The sequence below is a fragment of the Canis lupus genome, chromosome 2 (assembly GCF_011100685.1).
Source record: "Canis lupus familiaris isolate Mischka breed German Shepherd chromosome 2, alternate assembly UU_Cfam_GSD_1.0, whole genome shotgun sequence".
NCBI lineage: Eukaryota > Metazoa > Chordata > Mammalia > Carnivora > Canidae > Canis > Canis lupus.
In genome coordinates this window covers 79,655,807-79,677,293 of record NC_049223.1, presented here as the reverse complement: position 1 = coordinate 79,677,293, position 21,487 = coordinate 79,655,807, and the positions used below count along the sequence as shown (strand labels likewise).

The window sequence follows — 21,487 nt, the reverse complement described above, 5'->3', positions numbered from 1 at the left end:
TTGTCCTTGATGTCCTCAGCTCCTCCAATGAAGCTCCTGGTCCAGGAGCAAACGGGCTGTAAATTAACATGTCAGGGTGTGAGAGGAGTGGTTGTTTCAGGCGCCTGTGAGGCCTGGACACCCTACGGGGGGGGGGGGGGGCGGGGAGTCTAGTGGAATGGGGGTGACCGCAGCCTCTGATGGGCTCTGACATCATTTGCAGGTGGGGGAGGCTGCATAATGCTGATGGGACTCGGTAACAGGTCAAGAGAATACCTGGGGCATGTGGGGCACCCCGAAGGACTGCGTGGGCACTCACCCAGGCTTTGGGGTCACTATCAGTCCCTTCCTAGAGGAGAAAGGAGAATCCAGACCACCTAGATCATGTGTCGAGGGGTGGGATGCAAGTCTTGGTGAGGACTTCCCGGAGGAGGAGTACCAGGAAGCTCATGGGCAGAGGTCACCGCGGGCTCCCTTCTGCTGAGGCTCAGCCCTGGACAAAAGGTCCTCTCTCAGCCTAGAAGCTTCCCCAAGTCCAGAGTCTGCACCTGTGCATACAGAACTCTGTCTCCCACATCAGACTGGGAGTTCCATTAGAGTCAGAGCTGTGTTTTCACCATCAGTCTGACAAATCCCCCGGACTGGGGAGGGCATATGTTCCACCAGACCAGCAGCCCCCAGAGGCAGGTGCTGAGTCTCCCCGGTCAAGGATGCATCTCCCCCATCACGTAGCAGCAAGGAGAGCCCCCCCTTGCTCTCTGCTGACCATCCCAGGCCCTCACCTCCCTGCAGGGCCACAGGACCATTGAGAAAGCGTAGAGGACCTCCAAGAAGGCAAGGACAGCCATGGAGCTAGCAGCTGTTGTTTCCCACGTGACCTGAAGCTCATCCCCTCCCCTCTCTGGAGCTCAGTCTCCCCCATGCACTCACAAGAGGCTTCCCAGCATTCCAGAAGCATACTTCTGGTTCTGTGAACTCCCGCCACTCGTCCTCCTCCGGAGGAAGCCTGCTTGCAGCACCCGCCCCCCACCCTTCACCTTCATGCGGCTCCCTCCTCGAGGACTCTGGCTCCCAGGCTGAGCCTGGCTGCATCTTTTCTCGTGCTGGCTGGCGGCAGCCTCATTTCCCACCTCTTTGTGCTCCAAGCCTTCCTGGTGGCTGAATTACCAGCCCTGCAGGGAACCCAAATCAAGAGGCTCCAAACCCCATCTGTCCCCTCACCCGCCCAAAGCTAGGGGAAGTGGCTTCTTTGAAGCCCTCAATTTAATCAAGAGAGAAAACAATCCTGAGAAAGTCCACTCGCTCAGCGAGGTCTCTCGATTTTCCTTCTTCCCCGGCTTCAGATATTCTAGGAAGGGTGGGAAGAGGATTGGGGTTGGGTACCTGGATGATTCACGTCCCCCAAGATTCTACTAACAATGGGCACCTGCTTGATCCCTCTCCTGGGCGGCTAGGTGCTACAGGGGGCCCTTTGTGTCATCACTCAGGTCGAGGCACACCAGCACGGAGCTGGCACCTAGTAGGTGTTTTACTTCCCCATGGAGGGGGCCTGAAGCAGGCGCCCTTGGGCTACTCAGGGCCCACCGCTAACCAGAGACCAGATTTACGGTCAGGACCAGGGAGCGTACAAGGTCAGCTGTTCTGGGAACAGGTGCCCGGCTAGGTGGGAACAGGCTTCCTGCCCTCTGGGCACACTCCCCCCCCCCCCCCCAGAGGGGATGAGCTCCCATCTCCTACATATCAGTGTCTATGAGCGCTTTTTAAAAGGAAAAAGAAAAAAACCCAACTGCCCAAACTGGTGCTATCGAAGCTGCCAATCACCGCTCTCCCCTCTTGGGCTGCGTGTGTAATTTGATGCACTGGTAGCATTTCTGCAAATTACACATCATTCTCCCCACCAAAGCCGCACCTTTGACTGCTGTAATATTTACCTGACCGTGCAAGTAATTTTCAGGCCTCACTTAGTGGGCCGGTGAGGCATGGTGAAAAGCAGGCATGGAGTCGACTTCTGACAGCAGGCCCAAGGGAAGCTAAAATGTGGTGAGGAGGGGTCCTGGCTGTGTAGCCCGGCTCGGAGACACCGCTTCTGGGCCCACTTCACAGTTAGAGACAGAGGACGGGCTTTTGGGGGCTCTCTACCAAGTAGCCTCTAACTGTCATTTACATGCCTCCGTGACGGGGAGCTCACCAGCCACTGTCCACACACTGTTCCATCTCTGTGCCTCTGATAGTTAGAAAGGGCTGTCTTGACATTGATGGCATCTGTCGCCTGGTAACTTCAACTCATCAGTGTTCCTTCTGCTTCGTGAGTGACATAGAATCAGACAGGCCCTTGCTCGGTGGAAGAGGAGGGCCTCCCAAGAGGCTGGCAGGTGAGGCCGCAAACAGAGGCCACTGTGGATGCACCACCAGGGCCCGAGTGACAGGTCGGGCAGTGCCGTTCCCCTTCCTGCCCGGGCTCCAGGCCCAGTTCCTCCACATCTAGGCTGCGTGACCTTGGGACAGTCACTTCACCTCTCGAGGCCTCGGCTTCCCTGTCTGTAATGTGGGAACTTCAAGGTAACTGGAGGATCTGGTGAGCAAGTGACATAAGCTGCTTCGCACAGTGCCCGGCCCTGGGTAAGCTCGCAGGACGCAGCACGTCTCTGCCCTTGTCATTACTGCTGTCGCGTCATTGCGACATCGATGCTGCTTGGCCCATCGCCCACATGACCGTGCCAGTTGGTTCTTGTGTTTTCTGGCGTTGGAATGAGTGATTTGGAGGAAATTGGGTCCCCTGCTGGGGGCCTGGCTGCCTAGAGCAGGGAGGGGCTTTCTGAGTCTTGCTGACTGGACAACTGAGACATTTTAATCCCAAGTGACCTGAGGTCTGAAGATCCTCCTGGACCTTCTCCATTTGGTCTTTAGAACCTCCTCAGGGGCGCCTGGGAGGCTGATTTGGGCTCCTTGCCCCAGGGTGGTAGGGGAGGGGGCGTCTGCTTCTCCCTCTCCCTCTGTCCCTCCCTTCTGCTCATGCTCTCTCTTTCTCTCTCTCTCTCTCAAATAAATAAATAAAATCTTAAAATAAACACCTCCCCCCCCCAAAAAAAAAACTTTCTTGAATGACAGGGAAATGCAGGCGGAAACAACAGAACCACAAAAGGAATAGATGGGGGGCCTGGCTTCCATGCTCAGATGAGAACTCTCTGCTCCATGACTGAGGAGCCTCCGGCCGGGTCTCCAGCCCCACCCCGCCAAGCCCTGCAATCTCTTCTCCACCAGCAGCCAAAGGGATCTTTTATTTTATTTTTTTTTAAAGATTTTATTTATTTATTCGTGAGAGACACAGAGAGAGAGAGAGAGAGGCAGAGACACAGGCAGAGGGAGAAGCAGGCTCCATGCAGGGAGCTCGACATGGGACTCGATCCTGGGTCTCCAGGATCAGGCTCTGGGCTGAAGGCGGCACTGAACCGCTGAGCCACCCGGGCTGCCCAGAGGGATCTTTTAAATTTGTAAATCAGGTCAGATCACCCCCCTGCCTAAGGTCCTCCCATGTCTTTCCATTGCAACAAAAATACAGTTCTTCCAATTTGCAAGGCCTTCCGTGATCTGGCCTCAGGTAGCGCTCCGAACCGCAGGTCGGCCGCTCTCCACCTTGCTCACTCCACTTCCACCCTCCAGTTGCCTTTCTCTCCCCTCATAACCGGCTTGATCTGTCTCAGGGACTTTGCAGTTGCTCTGACCCCGGCGTGGCGTCCTCCTCTTCCTGACCTCTCCAAAGCCGAGTCTCTCTTATCATTTAGGTTTTTTGAGAGAAGCCCCCCCCTGGACTCTCCAGACCCCCCACCCCCCGCCAGGGCAAAGAGAGCCTTCTGGCCCCCGATGCTCTGGTTTGTTCGCTCAAAACCAACTCGCTCTTTGGATTTTCTAACGTCCGTGTGCATGACTGGGCTCTCAGAACCATGCGTGCTCACTGAGAACAGGGGCCACGTCTCCCACAGAAGTGCTTGGCACAGAGTGGTAACTATTGGCCACATCCTCATCTCACCCTCCCTCCATCCTGGGAAACAGGAGCAGTAGCCCCACTTTATAGGCAGGAAGACCGAGGCTCACAGACATTAAATGATCTAAGTCCCTCAATGGGTCTGGGCTCAAGCTGGGGTTTGGACACAAAATTCTCTGACTCCAAAGCCTACTCTTTTTTTTTTTTTTTCTTTTTTTCTTTTTTTTCTCTTTTAATCACCCAGCCAGTGAAATCCATGCTCTCTGGGGACAAGAAAACAAAACACAACCAGATCTATAATGAAAAGCAAATGGGATTTTTTTTTTTTTGATGTAATAACATCAAGTGCTCATTCAACACCAGGTAAAGATTTTTTTTAATATACTGGGTGATTTTTATTGGACAGATTCCTTGTAATAAGACCCAACACCAGAGTTCAATTTTCTTTCCCTCAGAGGAAATAACCCAGCCCTCCTACTGACCCAGTGGGGAGAGGGACTATCTGCACCCCCTCCTTGGGACGCGAAAAAGCAGGTGCCCGTGTTGCTCTCCTGGCTCTGTCAGGAAACCCAGTGCCTAAGTCCGACTCCTGGGTGTGATGAAAATGGGGCTGCCTGAGAGTCTGGATCCCACCTCTGTCACTAGTCTGCTGCTGTGTGTGTTTTAGGGCAAGTTGCCCAGTCTGTCTGGTGAAGACATTTTCTAGGTTCATCCCAGAGATGATTCAAGGGCTTAAGCCATCCAACTCGAAGGAAAGAATTGTGAGCATGTGGCCATGCATTTGGGTATTGGTTCACTCATTTTGCTGCTACATTATTATGCTAAGATTGGGGATATAGGGCATTGAACAAATTGGCCGGAGCCCTGCGCTCCTGCAGCATCTACCCTAGGACTCCCCAGCTATTGACTACAAAGCTCCACCAAAGGCTGCCACCATGCTTCCTTGCTCACCACTGTAACCCCAGGGCTTAGCATAGAGCTCGCTTTTTAGCTCAGGCTCAGGAAATAAATATGCACAGTTGCTGGTGGAGATGGGGGCGGGAGGGCTTGCCGAACTCTCTCCCTGAAGAGGTTAGGGAAAACTTTTGAGCTGAGTCAGAAAGAATGAGCCAGAATGAGACAGGAGGACAAGGAGAGGAGGGGCTTACAATCCAGGCCAGGGGGTGGCTACCTACGGCCCACAGGCCAAATCCAGCCCGTCATCTGTTTTTACAGATAAAATTTTGTTGGAACATAGCCACGTCCATTCATCTGTTGGTAGTTTGTCTATGGCCACTCTTGTGCCATGCGTACAAAGCTGATTGAGCGTGACAGAGACTGGATAGCCTGAAAATTCTAGAATATTTACAAGCACAGAAGATTTGCTAAACAGGGGGTCCCGGGCTAGGTAAAGGAATTGGCCCAAGGGAAGGCCCAGAAACCCCTTCTTGCTCAGAAATAGGATTGCCTACCTAATGTGCATGACCTGGTGTGAAAGGAAATCGTGGAGTCCTTCCCGCAAAAATGGCTTCAAATTTCAGGAAGGCAACAGCAGAGCAGTCAACCATGTGTGCACGTGGATGGGTGCTGCGGAGCTACACCCCTCCACCCCCATGGAACACCCAAAGACTGTCCTGGGAGGGGTTCTGGGAAAAATCTCAACCCTGGGGCTCTATGTCATGGTTCTGAGTCTCCGAGCCCCCAGCCCAGGGGGTGGAGGACCGGCCTAGCTTCATCGGCTCTCCTGCATCGCCCTTTCGCAGGGCCTGGCTGTGATGAAACAGCAGAGATGGGCCTGCCTCTGTCTCTCCGGTGGGGGGCCCCGTGGGGATCAGATGTAAGGCAGGGAGGAGACATGACGGTTTATGGGCATCTTTCTGATGGTGCTGCTTCAGCGTGTTCATCAGGAACCATCAGATGAGGGGAGCAGTGGGGAAAGGGACCCCGCTCTGCTCAGCCGGGGACAGCCAGACAAGGAACAGCATCTAAAGGAAACCGCCAAGTTCAGTGGCCACTCGGGCTCAGCCCCCTGGGGCCCTACACTAAGGTCCGTGCCCTCTGTCCCTCTGTGGACATCTTCCTGGTCTCACCTCGTCTTTCTCTGTCCCCTTTTGTACTGGGAGGCAGACCTGGGTCCTTGCCCGCCAGCTTCCAGTTGCATTTAGGCAGCCGGGAGGCACCTGTGGGTGATGGGAGGGCAGGGTCTTCACGCAGCTCTTCTGGGGCAGATCCGGGTCCCTCCCCCTAAGCTTGTGCTGGGCGGGGGGTGGCGCATCCTGCTTCAGCTGCTGTTCTCTTATGCAAGTGAAACTCCCACTCCTTTGTACCTTTCCCTCTGCTCCTTAGAGAAGCAATATCTCCCACTGACCCCCACCCAGGGGCCACCCAGGCCTTGTTGGGATCCCCGCCCTGTCCCCTTTGTGCACGCGCCATCTGTTTCCTGCCGGACCCTGCCCGACACGATCTCTCCCTGCCACCCACTGGGGCTCCAGTCAAATAGAGGCTTTCACGCCCAGATGGAGCCCGGACTGGCACTTCTTGTGCAGGTGGGTGCTCACACCGGGCTCCCCCTCTGCAGGAGGCTGAACAAGCAGCTCTGGGGATCGCTGCAGACACACCATCCCAAGTCACGGCGGCTCAAGAACAACAACTGCTTTATTGTATTGTGCAATTACACGGGCCAGGAATTCAAGCAGGGCTCGGCTGGGCTGTTCTAATGCTTCAAAGGCGTCAGCTGGGGGCACGGGGTAGTATGCAGTTGGTAGGGGTCTGGTCTGGAAGGATCCAGGCGGCTTCACCCATGTGCGCGGCATGTGGAGCACGGCTGGAAGGCTGGGCCCGGCAAGGTCCCGTCCCTGTCCACGTGCAGGACTGTAGCCAGGGACAGAAGTGGATGCTCCCAGCCTCCTCAGGCGTGGATGTGGAAACCAGAACACTTTCACCACTTTTGCATATTCCATTGGGCAAAGAATGTCCCCGGCTTCAAAGGGAGGGAGCCCAGATGCCCGTGTTTCTCCGTGGGGGTGTCCAAGGAGTGGCTCCATCTCTAACCCCCCTCCTCCAATGATCATCACCTTCGTCATTTGATTAGAGCTGGGCTCACAGAGCCATTGTCTGGGGCCAAACCTGCCCTGTTGATTGCGTCGGTGTGATACACACGGGGAGGGGGGGCTTATTTTTTGATGAATGGCTTTCGGGGCACCTGGGTGGCTCAGTCGATTAAACGTCTGACCTTGGCTCAGCTCATGATCACAGGCTTCTGGGATCAAGCCTTGAGTCAGGGCTCCCTGCTCAGCCAGGAGTCTGCTTCTCCCTCTGCCCCTCTCCCCACTCGAGTTTCTCAAGTTCTCTCTCTCTCTCAAATAAATAGATAAAATATTTTTTAAAAAAAGAAATGGCTTTGGGCCTGCACAGCCTCTCCATCCCAACACTGGCTCCCCACATCCTGTGTCTGCCAGAGGCTCACACTCTGGGGCCCTTGACCTCACACTCCCAGTAAGGTGGGTGGAGGGGACAAGTTTGCTCCGATGGGCTCATGCACTGGGACACAGACACACCCAAATAGTTAAGGCTTTTCTACAACTCAGCTCTCCCAGCCTTGTTTCGTGAAGGGAATGCTGGTCCAGCACATGCGGGCACCTTAGCTGAAGGTCCCCAAGATGGGGCCAGCATGGTGTTGGGAAAGAGCCCTATATTCTTGTCACCACACTGCCTTTGTGACCCTGAAAAGACCACCTGGCCTCCTGGGGCTGCTGCTCCTGCCTCATGCAGGACAAAGGAAAGAGCGTGGCTTAGAGTCACTCCAAGTCTGGACGGGTTTTGGACAGGTCACTTTGTTACTCTGGCCTCTGCTGCCTCCTCTGAAAACGGGTCACAATAAGCACCCCACAGGGCTGTTGAGTGGTTGGCATGCGGTGACAGGCACAGAGCACCGAGTCCCATGTACTCTGACCTGCTGTGCCTGCTTGGAGCTGTCAGAGCCGAAGACCCCCAACCCCAGGCTGGGGTCACTCCCCTCGGGGTCTAGCACAGGGCCTGACACATAGTAGGTTCTCGGGAAACACTTGTTGAATTGAACCAACCCTTTGGCCAACAAAGCACCTATGGAATAAACACAAATGTCCACCAACAAACCGGGTTACAAGGATGCCCTCAGCCGCTGCGTGCATGGAGAGCCAAACTGGGAACTGTGTAGGTGTCTCCTAGCAAGAGGACACAGACGGTGTTGTCTTCTTCCAGTGAAAGATGACTTGGTGATAAAAAGGAATGGACTGTGAGTACCCACAGTAACACCAGTGGATCTCAGAAATATGCTGGGAGCCCAGAGCTTTCACTAAAAACCATGCTCGGTACGATCCCACGTCTATGAAACTCTAGAACCGGAAAACATGGCATGAGAAAAATGGAAAAATTGGAATAACGGTTGCCTCCGGGGACAACGATCAACTAGGATGGGAAGAAGGAAGTTTCTGGAATGATGGTGATGTCTTCCATTGTGAGAGGGATTCGGGTTACGCAGGTGTGTGTGTGTGTGTGTGTGTGTGTCGCCGTTGAGATTGGTGCAGTTCGTAGAACACAAATTCAAACCCTCACAAAAGAGAACGGTAAATAACTACGGAGCTCTAAGTGGTGATATGTGTGCTGAAGCATTTCGGGGCGGAGGGTACGGGCGCCTGCAAATTGGGAGTGCCTCAAAGGAGCACAGGCAGGTGGACGGGGAGGGATGAGGAGAAGGGGGCCGTCTGTGACACAGCGAGCATGGCCTAGGCAGCAGGGGTGTTGGTTTTTATTTTTATTATTTTTATTTTTAAAGATTTTATTTTTTTATTCATAATAGACATAGAGAGAGAGAGAGGCAGAGACACAAGCAGAGGGAGAAGCAGGCTCCATGCCGGGAGCCCGATGCAGGACTCGATCCCGGGTCTCTAGGATGGCGCCCTGGGCCAAAGGCAGGCGCTAAACCACTGAGCCACCCAGGGATCCCCCGGGGTGTTGGTCTTTAATCCTTTACAGTGTCCTGTATGTTTGAAAATGTTCACCATCAAATATTGGGGGAATAAAACATGAAGCGATGGGACCGAGCCAGGGAGGAGGGCACCAGTGACTTAGGGAAGGTCACTCAGTCTTCCAGAAACGTGAAGACTGGTTTTCGGGAAGGTGATCGTCAGCTGTAAAGGTGCAGTAGAAAGAGGATTGCAGTTGCCAAGCGGGGTCAGGCCTGGGGGCCCTCTGAAAAACCCACCGGCTTCCCCGAGCCCCTGGAGCCCAGGCTGTAAACTGCAGGCAGCGCCATCGGGGCCTCTCTCGGGGACCAGATGAGGAGCCAGGAGCACTGAACAACGAAAACTTCCTAGAGAGCTGGTGGAAAGCAACCTGACGCTTCCTGAGCAAGCCTGACCCTGCTCCTCTGTGGAACATCAGCTTAAATCTGGCGTCCTGAAAACGGGCCTCCCGGGCCGCCTTGCACACCGCCCCCACCCCCTGCACCCATCACACTCGCTCCTTTAATTGTCGGCAGGACTCGTATCCCAAGCTGCTACGTGCCTCCATCCCCCCCCCCCCCCCCCAGTGCAGATTCCAGCAGAGAGGGACTTCGTGCTGTTGGCCTTGTCCTCTGCCCCTAAGACAGCCTCAAGCCCGCAGTAGGGACACAACGTGCCTTGGCTGAAGGAGGGGACAGGGGAACACTGCCGCTAAGCCTGCCTGCAGAATTCCGCTGGCCGGAGCTGGCCTGCTGCTAGCACCACCTGCACAGCAGAGCGGGAACGAGTCTAGAGGTCAGCCGTCTCCACCCATTAACAGATGAGGAAACGGAGGCTGACTGGGAATGCGAACTTGCAGCACCCACGGCGGGTCAGCGCTGAGCAGAGACAGGCCCAGGCTCCTGGCGGCAGGCGGAGGGACGGGCCCCCGCTAATCACGGCGGGCAGGATAGGCCAGCCTCGCGGGAGGGTCGGCCGGCGCGCTCCGGCCCTCGCTGAGCAGGTGGGCAGGCTGGCACCGGCGGCTGGTGATGCCAACACAGGCCGGGGGGTCCACGGCGCCTGTGGGGCACCGAGGACCCCCCCCCGAGGACCGGCAGCCCTGCCCACCTGCCCTGGTCGGTCACCCGAGCCCGAGGGGGTGCCCAGCCCCGCCACCGGCCCACGGGTGTACTCGCTGGCACCTGGCCCCGGAGGTGACAGGGGCTCCGAGTGCTGAGCGCAGCCCCTGAGGGACGTCACAGGGTGTCGCCGTCACAGGGTGTCGCCGGCAGGGTTCGGGAGGGGCCCGAGCCTCCCACATGGATACCCAGACGTGGGGATCAGACTGGACTCGGCCACGCCCCCCCCAACACACACCTGCCCCCCCCCCCCCCGCCCTGCCCTGGGCTTCGTGGGACCCGAAGGTCAAGTTGCAACCCTGGACAGGGGCCTGGGAAGATGACGTCTTCTCTCTCTGCTGGTGGCCTCTTCCAAGTGCAGACCCGCTGGCCCCTGGATCTGTTGTCCGCCCTGCAGCCTGGCATTCCCACCAGGGGGGCTTTCTGGCCCTGGCGGGAGCCGTCCCTCCCCTGCTGGAAGCTTTCCAGGGTTCCCTATCTCCCTCCCACAAAATCATCACAATAATAATGTTTACTATGTAATATCCCCCATGCTAAGCATTTTACAACTAACAAGCTAACGCGTAATTATCGTATTGACCACACGCTAGCCGCTTTTTCAGGCATTTTACCGGGGAGAATTGAGCTCACTCTCCAGCCACCGATGAGGCGGCACTAAGGTTTATCCCCATTTTATAAAAGAGAAAACTGAGGCAGGGAGATGAGAAATGACTTGGGTGAGATTTGGACCTGGGGGCTTGACCTCCGGCACCAACCCCAGATCCCATGTGTGAAGCACCACCCGCCCCAATCCGGCCTCCCCACCAGGCTCCCCGAGTCCCTGCACCCCCACCGCGTCCCCCTGAACCACGCTGCGCTCTCTTGCTCACTCTTCGCCTGCACCTCATCCTCCAGGTGCCTTTGCAGGGCTGTCTCCTGGGCTCCAGGTCCTGCTTCTCTCCCCTGCCCTGCAGGCTCCCTGCACCCGCCAAGGCACAGCTCACTGCACACCAGGCAGCCGTGGCGGAGCGAGCCAGGTGGCTGGTGTTTGTGTTTCTCTCTGCGATGCCCCTGCCGGCCCTTATCTGTGAGCTCCTCGAGGGCCAGACCAGGGTCCAATGCCACCCGCTGTCCACAGGCCTGACCCACAGGAGGTGCTGAATGAACAAACAGATGAATGAACAAACAAGGAGCTGAAGACCAAGGACAGGGAGTGAGGAGTGGCCTTCGGGAAGAGAGAAATGGGGTGAAATCCCTCTTCCCTCTTCAGTCCCAGCACCACCATCCAGAACGCGGCAGAGGAGGGCGTTAGTTGTGCTGGGAAAGAGACCATCTGCACCACCCCAGAGCCCATCTCTAATGCTTGGGCTCATTGTCGGGAGGCAGCAGGGAGCAGGATATGACTCCCTGACAAGAAGGTCACCGGTGCCACAGCTGCACAGCACTCAGTGGGGACCCTTGCTTTCTGGGGTCTGGATTCCAAGCATCAAAGGCGTGTGGTGCAAAGAGGAGGTTCTTCAAAGCCTGGCTCCTCTGGCCCTGGCACCTGCTCCCTGGGTGACCCTGGGTGTGCACCTCTCCTCGGTGGACCTCAGGTTAGCCTTCTGTAAAGTAAGAGGTCCAGATGGGTCAGTCGGGGTCCCTCCTGCTCCCCAGGCTCCATGGGTCTGGCGGTTGGCAGCCGCCTGTGAAAGCTGCAAAGTGGCCCTAGTTGGGGGAGGTACCAGGGGTTAGGGCAGAGTGTCCCTCCTGTGGTCCCCAGCTCCTGCATCCAACTGGCTCAATGGAGCTTTAAAAAAAAAAAAAAAAAAAGGCAAAATCCAGACTCCACCCAGGACTCACTGAATTTCAACCTCGAGGGTGGCTCTCAAAGAAATGGACATTTTCAAACCCTACTCCCACCCAGTCAAGTGATTCTGCTGCGCATAGAAGTCTGAGCACCTAGCATGTACCCGGGTCCTCCCTGCCTCCCTCGCTTCTCGGCTGCTAGCGTGGGTTTGTGGTGCACAGGAGATGCGGAGGGAGCAGCCTGTGTCTGGCGGAGTTTGGGGGACTCAGGTGGTCGGGCTCTGACCTGTGGCTTTGCATCTGGCAGGTGGGGCTGGGAGACCACACGGGGCCAGGGTTGGCGAGATGGTGTCTCCCGGCCCGGCATTTCTCAGCAACATACCCACCGCACCCACGCACCCTCGCTGACATCCTCCAGCCCCCGGGCCAGGGCAGGGAACAAGGTGTGTGGACTGGCCTTATGCAGTGGGTGCAGCCATCGTTCATGCACACACGAGTGCACACACCCCATGAATCCACGAACTGACACACACCCCTGAGCCAGAACACAGTCTCTCTTACACACCCACAAGCCCACACATTTAGAACTACAGCACACAGGGCAGCCCGGGTGGCTCAGCAGTTTAGCGCCTGCCTTCGGCCCAGTGCGTGATCCTGGAGTCCCGGGATCGGGTCCCACGTCCGGCTCCCTGCATGGAGCCTGCTTCTCCCTCTGCCTGTGTCTCTGCCTCTCTCTCCTCTCTGTGTGTTCTCATGAATAAATAAATAAAATCTTAAAAAAAAAAAAGAACGACAGCAAACATTCTCACCAGTACTTTGCTTTATACACACATGCACGCATGCACACCCATCCTTACATGCAGCCCAGAAGCATGTGGATTCATATACTCCCCCTTGCTGACACACGTATCCACCTACAACCTCTGGACCACAAGCTTTCTTGTTCACATGGGTGCTCACCCTCATGAGCTGGCCTCCGAGGCCCCAGGCAGCCCTGTCCTCACACTAGCTGCACACACACACGCACACGTGCATATGCACCTGCCCACGGAGCCAGCAGCCGCTCTCCTGCCTGCCATGCTCACTGGCCCTCCGAGCCCCCAGCCCGCCCCACTCCCTTCCTGAGCTGCTGTCTGCCATCGCACGGTAACCAGATGAGACAGAGCAATTTATGACACCAGCTGTCTCTGTCAAAACCGGAGCTGCCACACACATGGGGGAAGCCAATTACCCCGAGCCCGGCCCTGCCAGAAGCCTGGGCTCACAAGGGGGCTGGAGCAGGGCGGCATCTGGCCATCCAGAGACGTAGGTGGCACCGGCCTCGGGGATGTCCCTCCCTTCTGTCCTTGGGGACCCCAGTGTCCTCCTCCCCCTGCCTCAGGGGAGCCTGCCCTCCCCTCTCTGGGGCTGCTTCTCTGGCCCAGGAGCTACAAGAGCAGACTCGACATGAAGAGTGGGTGGGCAGGGGTCTGGGGCGGCGGGGGGGGCGGGTGAAGAGTGGTCCCAAGTCACCATGGCAACCAAAAAGCCTGGCACCCTCTGCCCCTGCCCTACACGGCAGCCCATGGGGAGGCTGCTTCCCTGGCCCCTCTTTCCTTCCCCCTTTGTCTTCTCCCTCCTCCCTGAGCAGAAGGCCTCTTGCCCTGTGCCCCTGCCCTCCTTTCTCTCCGCCCAAGACGCCCCTCCCTTCCATGCACCCCCCACCCCCGACTCAGCACTTCATCCCATTCTGCTGTCCGGATCACTTCCCCTCTGGACCCAGGTTCGAATCTCCACTCCTCCGCTTACCAGCTGGGCAGCCTGGGCTAGGGGCGGCCCCTTTCCTGACCCCAGTTTTTATGCCTAACGAAACGCTGCTCATTCCTATAAAAACATTGGCCCAGAGTCCCCTGGGTGCTAGACAGTCGGGGCCCTGGGAGTCGGGGGTACGGCACGGAGCGGGATGAAGGTCAAGACGCCTGAGCTCAGGCTCCGCAGAGGAATCAGAAAACACCCCGCTGCAGAAATGTAAGTGAGGTGGTCACGTTTCTTCGCCGTCACATGTGCTGTGTTCACGGCTCTGCTCCCGAATCAAGCGCAGTTCAGCAAAGAGCTCAGTCGATAAAGGAAAGCTCCAGTGCACAACGGCTTGAGCTCTACTCTTGACTTGACCTAAGTAAGCCCGTTAGGAATGCTAGTTGATCTGCTTGCTGCCCTCTTTGCATGTGTTGCTGAGTGGGGCAGGAAGGGACTTCTAGGCGATGGTTTCACGGCAGAAGTTTCTGGAATGCTCAGCACCTACCACAGTGCCAGGAACAGAGCAGTCAGTCCACATGCTATGGGGTGCGTTCACAGATACTCCTTCCTGTGAGTGTTTCCAGCAACCCTGGGGCACAGGTTCAGTTAACATCCCTCATTTTGCAGATGAGGAAACGGGCTCAGGCCAGGCAGCGACCGCGACCCCCGCAGACCCAAGACCGGAGACTCTCGCTGGGCGCAACGTGCCAGCCGGTGCTGGGCACACTTGCGTTGGCCAATTAAATGTCCCTCCTGCCCCCAACAGCCACCTGCAGGGCTGGCATGGCTCGTGCTCATCGTGGTGGCGGTGCTGCCTATAAGCTGCCCGCGCGGGGATTCGAACCCGGGCCGCCCAGCTCCAAGAGCCCAGGCGCCGTTCCTTCTCCCGTGTCTAATCAGTTCATTAACACCCTCCTTGCACGGCCCCCTCCTCGCTGCCCAGCCCCAGAGACCTCAGCTGCTCCATTTCCAGGAGAGCAAATTCCTTCCCGGCTGGAGAGGAGCCGGGCTAATGTAGGCAGGCAATTTAAACAGCTCGGGCGAATACACCAGCGGTTTTCACTCCCCGCCACTATTACACTTTCCAGCCGCGGCGGGATTGGCCCATAAGTGGGATATCAAGTTTATTACAGCTATTTCCAACCTGTAATTGGTTTTGTGGAACACAAAGAGAAGGAGGTTGGGGGTGGAGGAGGTGATCTCCCCCCCTTCTCTCTCTCCCTCTCTCTTCCGGATGATGGCACCCAGGGACGTTGGTGAGGACGCGGAGTTTGGAGGCATTTGTTTTTCAAATGAAAAACCCCGGCCGGCCTGCGGGCCGTGCTGCTGGCTGGACTAAGTCCATTTGCCACGCTTTGGTGGCTCTGCTTGAAAATCACCCCCAGCCCCCAGCCCGGCTGAGGCCAGATTTGCTGGGGGTGGGGGTGGGGGGCAGGCAGGGCGCTGGGGCAGGGTCTGGGCAGCTGCTGAGCCCCCGTAGGCAAGGCCAGAGCGGGAGTAGCTGTGGTCTCCGGGGCTGGCTGTTCTAGAATCAGAGCACTTGGGCTTTCAGAGTAGAAATGCTCCTCAGAGGTCACCCTGCCCCAAGTCTCCTCGTTGAGCACCTAGGGAAACTGAGGCTCGGAGAGGGGGGCGGTGTGGGGGCCAGCCCGTGGCATACAGAACCCGGGGCTCTGTGTCCTCCATCCCTTCCAGGCAGCACAGCTGATCATTCTGGGAAATCGTGGCTGAGACGCGGTCGGGGTGGGGGAAGGCCGCTTATTCTTGAGCACCTACTGTGCGCCCCTGGCCTTCCCCGGAGTCTGCCCCCCCGACCAACCAACCGCCCCGCTTTGTACCCAAGTGAAAACAAATAATAGCCGTCACTATGCATCGAATGCTTTCTTATAATTACCCGAGTTCATGTTTGCCAACAGTGCGTGGCCCGCGGCAAGCACCCGGGAACGCTGGCTGTGGCTCTTCCTACCACCAGGTGCCAGGCGAGCCCCTGGGGGTGCTGTGCGTGCGGTCGTGTGTGCGCTGCGTCCTCACACGAGGGCCTTCCAGGGAGGTTCGGGTGCTCCCATGTGGCCGGTGAGGAGGTGGAGGCACGGAGACGTCTCCAAGGTCACACAGCTTTAAGCCACAAGTGGCAAAGCTGGCCCCGGAGTGTCTAGGGCCGTGTGACCCCCACGCCTCTGCGCTTTGCCATGTCCTCAACCCCAGAATGGATCCCCCACCCGTCTCTTTTCAACCGATCTGTGTTGAGGGCTCAGCCCCACCACTTCCGGCCCTCGTGACCTGGGCAGTTCACCTGCCTCTCTCTCTCTCTCTCTCTCTCTCTCTCTCTCTCTCTCTCTCGGCCTCAGTGTCTTTATCTGCAAGATGCACAGGTCTCCCGGGCAGGTCCTGTTGGGCACACACCGTGTGCCGGGCCCTGTGCCAGGCGCTGGGAGGCGATTCCTTCAGCATGTGGCCCTGAGAACCCGGACAACATAACAGACACCGTGTACACCGTCAAGCCGTGTACACATGCTGGTTAGGACTTGGATTCTTCGGCACAAGCGCGTGCGCAGCGTCCTCTCTCTGGCCCGGGTGTGCCCTTTGCACGATGGGGATGCCTTCCTGTAGTGGTGGAGCTCGGAGAAACTGCGGCTCAGGTGCCTGCCGATCCCTCCCGGATGGTGGCTGCGGGGATGGTCGAGGCACCCTCCCGGCTCGACCAGGCCGCTCCTCCCGGGGAGCCACAGTCAGGTCGGGGTGTGGACGCAGTGGGCTGTCCTGGGGCAGAAGTGTCTTCCCAGCTCTTCATGGTATCCCAGTGCCCGGCACGTGGTAAGGACCCAACTCCATTCATTTATTCACTCATTCGTTCATTCATTCAACGAATATTGAGTGAGGTCCATGTGCCAGGCTCTGCGGATGGAGCAATGAACAGGACAGATAAAGACCTTGCCCTCGTAGAGTTTATGTTCGAGGAGTAGCTCACATTCAAGGACCTATTTATGGAGTCCGTAGAGATCTGTTGCATGAGTCAATGAACTCCGTCTGAGAGGGAGACCCCACACCTTGGGCCTTGGCTTTCCAGGACGGCATCTCAGCCGCTCCCGGCAGCCTTGCTGTCCTCTGCCTGCTGCGACCCCATGGTCTCAGGCCACTATGGCACCAGGGGAGCATCTTAGAGCCTCAGGGACCAGCCTGCTTCCAGGAACTGGCCCAGAGCATCCTGCAGCTCCCTCCCCGGGCTGCTCTAATGACTGTTAGCCAGACCCCACCCCCGGTCTCTGCTCCCACTCCCCCACCAGCCCTCCAGTCCTTGCTTGCCAGGTGGGTCCCCTTCTTTCATTTATGGACATTCTGCATCCCCGGACTTTCCAGTAAGAATCATTCTGCTCCCCAGCCCCAGTCCAGGAGGGTGGCAAGGGCCCCAGAAGAAGGGATGGCCGAGAAAACATGTTAATATGCATAGAAATAGCTGTCTGTGCTGAGCGCTTACCACACATCGGGAGCTGTTACAAACCTCATCTCATTTAATCCTCTCGAGAGGTTCAGAGGTACCACATTATCCCATTTTACAGACGAAGAAGTGGAGGCTTGGAGATGTGACGTGCACAGAGTTAGTAACAGAATCAAGAATTCTACTGGGGGTGGATGACATCAGTCTTGGGGCTTGCTCGAGAGTCTCCCAGAGGCGGGGAGCACCGGTCTGGGATTAAGCCCTCTGAGAGGGGCCCACCTCCACCTGGACGCCTTCTGTGACCACTCCTCCCCCCAAAAGAATCCTTGGCTCCTCCATGGGCATCAGATCGCACTTGGCAAATATCTGTCGCTACAGCCGTGCTTTCCCAGACTCTGGTCTCAGTGACTTGTGGGCCATGCCTCCCCAGCAGGCTGTGAGTAAGCTGGCTCGGGATCGGCTGCAACCGCGTGTCCGAAACTTGGTTCTTCCTCTCCCCAGGGGTCTGGAGCCTCTCTCTGCAGGTCTGAGGCCTGCAGCAGTGTTTCTAGAATTAGAGAGACCCTCGCTATGCCTGCTGTCCCACAGCCTGCGATAACCCCTGTCCCCAACCCAGTCTCATCTGGTGCTGCCACCACCAAGAACCACAGAATAACCTCCTTGCAAATAGCCACTCGCCCATTGGCCTGGGACCTGAGGGTGTGTTCCAAGGCCGTCCCTTCCCGGAGCCGGGCCTTCCCTGAGGCCGAGGGAGGGAGGGCAGCGAGCCAGCTGCAGGGCTGTCACAGCTGGGGACAGAAGCACCTGTCATGGGCTGCCTGAGGCCACTTTAAGGGGAAGGAGTGATTTACTTAGAAGCTGACAGGGAGGCCCCAGACGCAGCCCCAGGAAAAAGATGTAAATAAAACCAAAGGAAAACTAGGTGCGTCCTTGAAACTCCCCTGTCCCTCGGCCCCAAAACAGTGATTTACGGCTGAGATCATTCTTCAGTGCTTTATCTGGGGTGTGTGGGTATGTGTGGACGTGTGGGGTGCAGGTGTATTTTCCTAGTAATAAAATCCTCCGTCCCGGCGAATAAATTTGAGGAGACAGTTTTACTGACAGATTTTTTTTTCCTCCTTTGTATAATAAAAAAAATGGAGTGAAATTTGAGATTGGGACGATAAGGGCTGCCGCATTTTAGGAGGAGATAAAAAAGCAGTACCTGAAGGAGGCAAGGCCGCAAGTCACAGGGCAGGACACCTTCCACTTTTATGACTTGGGGAGAAAATTCTTCAAGCCTCCACAGGGCTCCCCCCGCTGGAGGGATGGAGGAGAAGGGGCGCTGAGAGCGGCTGCACCTGCTCTGTCCGTCTCAGCCCCTGGGGTCCCCGCCCAGCGGGTGGGGGACGGCCCCGCCACGGGAACCAGAGCCACACCAGGAGCCCCCGCGTGTGCCCTCAGCTGAATCTCCCCTCCAAGCCACGGTTTCTTCATCTGCAAAGTGGACAAGCTGTGGTCCATTCCACTCGCTTCCCGGGGGTACTGTGGGTCTGCACAAAGCAATGGCGCATTTCTCATCTGGGGCCAGATCATTCTCGGGGGTCATCCTGTGCATCGTAGAATGGTTATAGCGTCCCTGCTCTGTCACTAGATGCCTGGACCGAGCCGCCGTCCCACCAAGGCTGTGACACCCAGGATGGCTCCACTCCTTGCCGACCGGCCCAGGGAGTGGGTCAAACCATCCCTCCCGCACCACCGCTGAGGGCCCTGCTTTGCTCCTTTTCCTCCCTCGTGCCCCAGTGTCGGGGTCCCCCTCCCGCTCTGGGAAGCCGGTGCTGCTGACAGCACACAGCCACACAGGGAAAAACAAGTGAGGAGTGTGAGCTGGAGATCAACCCAGGGGAGTCAGAGGGGCGTGAGCTTGGCGAGGAGTAAGGAGAAACCGTGCAGTGGGGAGTCCCACCGCTGATCCCCCCATCGGGGTCCTGGAGCTTATCACCACTCTAACCCAGCCTGTGGGACTCCCTGGGCCGCCCCCCAACCCCTGGGACTCTCAAGGGCCTCCTTACTCCTTATGAGCTTGCACATCATGGTGGGGGTTGAGGCCGGGGATGGTGGTGACACATACTGACGTGGGCCGTGCCTGGTATACAGCTGGCACTCGATAAATGCTAGCTGCATTGCACTGAGCCCGTGTCCCCTAAACCAGCGACAACGCCACGTAGGCCAGACAGATGTGGTGCCAGTCAGCTTGGGTCCAGAGGTGCCCGGAGGGGCCCAGCCGCGCCCAGGCCTGTGGTCGTCTCTGGAAGGCTGCAGATCCAGGCAGCTTTCCGCATCCCCCCGCCAGCCCCTCGGAGGGAGCCCCCCGGGCCGCCGCCCTCCCAGCCGGCCCCCTGCCTCCGCCAGGCAGAGCCGCGGGGAGTTAATTCCACTTCTCCAGGCCCAGGCATGAGGCCTCCCCGGTCGCAGGCTGTTAGCGCGGAGCCCAGCTGAGCAGCGAGAGGCTGCAAGCTCCGGTCTATAATAGAGTTGCTGACGCAGGCGGAAAACTGTAGGGAAAACTGCAGCCGAGTAAACAGATAAATAATTGAAACAGTGACAACACATACCTTGCTGCTTTGTGGAGTAACACTTTCATTAGCTGGAGGCAGCGCGGGCGAGGGGAGGCGGCGGGCGGTGGGCGGGGAGCGCGGGACGCTGGGGTCCGACGCCCAATCAGCCGAGAAGAGCCAAGAGCCGGCACCGGGGCCTTTGTCTTCCTGCAGAGGCCCTATTGTCACCTCCCCAGGTCCTGACTTCTCTGGGCCTCCCTGCTGGCCTGTCCCCAGGGCTGTCCCCTTCCCTCCACCCCCAGGTCTGTAGGTTGGGTGCTCCCCAGGCTCCTGGGGGACCTGCTGCCTCCAGACGGGCCTCGCCTAGGGCCTGAGGGAGCTTGGAAATACCATCCAAGGTGACCTTCCACCACGCTGCCTTCAGGGACCGTTGAGCTGCGTTGTCGACCAGGCCCTCCAGGCTCTGGCGCCGGTGCTTTCTCACCATTTCCTTTCTGCCCCCGCGGAACTCTGAACACCGGCTTCTTTCCCCACACATACTTGTTCTTTCCCACCACAGGCCCTTTGCTCCTGCTGTCTCTGCCTACGGAGCACTCCCACCCTTTGCCAGAAGGCAACTTAGACCTGCTTCCTCGAGGAAGCCCCCTGGGACTACCCTGCCCCTGCCTGCCTGGGCTCCCCTGCCATCCCATGCCTACCTACCCCTGACAGAATTTGCCAGAAATTCCTGCCAGAGAGAAGAGCCAGCTCTGCCCCTTCCTGGCCCAGGACCTCGGGATGTCACTCCAGAGCCTCGGTTTACACCTCAGTGCAGCAGGGATGACCCGGGAGGGCTCTGGTGATGGCAGTGACATGTCCCCTAGAGGCCTCTCCCAGGGCACCGGGGTGTCGGGCGGCTGAGCGCCCCCCTGTAGCTGCCTCTGTGCTCTGTTGTAGGTGACGGACGGCGGGACCATCAAGCAGAAGATCTTTACCTTCGATGCCATGTTCTCCACCAACTACTCGCACATGGAGAACTACCGCAAGAGAGAGGACCTGGTCTATCAGTCCACCGTGAGGTGAGGCGCCGGCGGCCGCGGCCACTTCCCCGGCCCGTTCCCGCCTGCCCTGCGATGCCTGGGGGTCCCCGGGCCACCCTCCACGGGCTTGGAAGGCAGGGCGGGGGCGGTGCTGCAGAAGGGCACCCCGTGCTTCGAGGGGCGCCACACACTCAAAGAAGGGCAGGGAGGGGTCAAGTCGCACGCCCGCCGCAGGCAGCAGACCCTCCGCAGCGGCCTCCCCAGCCCACTCCTCCACCAGTCCTTGCACGGTGGGTCTTCCTAACCCACTTTCCAGGTGGGGACACTGAGGTCCAGAGCGGGTGAGCAGTGTGCCCAAAGTCCTGCCGCCAGGAGGGACGGAGCTGGGGACGCGAGCCAGTCCTGCCTGGCTCCGAAGCCCACACAACACACTCCTCTGTCCCCCAGAGCCCCCCCCAGACAGGAAAACAGACCCTAAACAACGGGACCCCAGGACAGGAGGGGCAGCAGGACAGGAGGGAAGCACCCTCGGGGATGGAGATACTCGTATTTTCCACTTCTAGCCTTTTTCTAGAAGACTTCAAGGAGGCAGATCCCAGTCCATGCCCTGCCATGTTCTAGGTGTGAAGGTGCCACGGCCCTGCACCCTACTCGTGTCCTCTCCGAAGGGCCCCGGCCCTGTGTGCGCTTGCCGTGCCCCCCTCCCTGAGGTGCCCCCACAAACTCCTCATCAGTCTTCAGGGCCCGGCCCGAGCAGGCCTTCCTGTGGCTTTCCTTCTTTACGCTCCCCTGCACCCTAGCAGAATGACTGTCCCCCAAAGCCAGATGCTGCTGGGCCCCCAGGGCCCACCCCCGCATGAGCTGGGGGGAGTCTCACTGCATTAATGAAAGTAGCTTCACACAGGCTTT

At 57.9% G+C, this 21,487-nt stretch overlaps 1 protein-coding gene across 1 annotated transcript in view; it reads left to right on the top strand.

Annotated features, from left to right (window-relative positions):
* IGSF21 (immunoglobin superfamily member 21) overlaps nt 1-21,487 on the top strand; it is a 239,259-nt gene that overhangs the window by 141,584 nt on the left and 76,188 nt on the right. Inside the window, exon 3 of the mRNA XM_038531815.1 lies at nt 20,496-20,617. Within this exon, the coding sequence (XP_038387743.1) occupies nt 20,496-20,617 (122 nt within the window). The remainder of the gene's footprint in view (nt 1-20,495; nt 20,618-21,487) is intronic.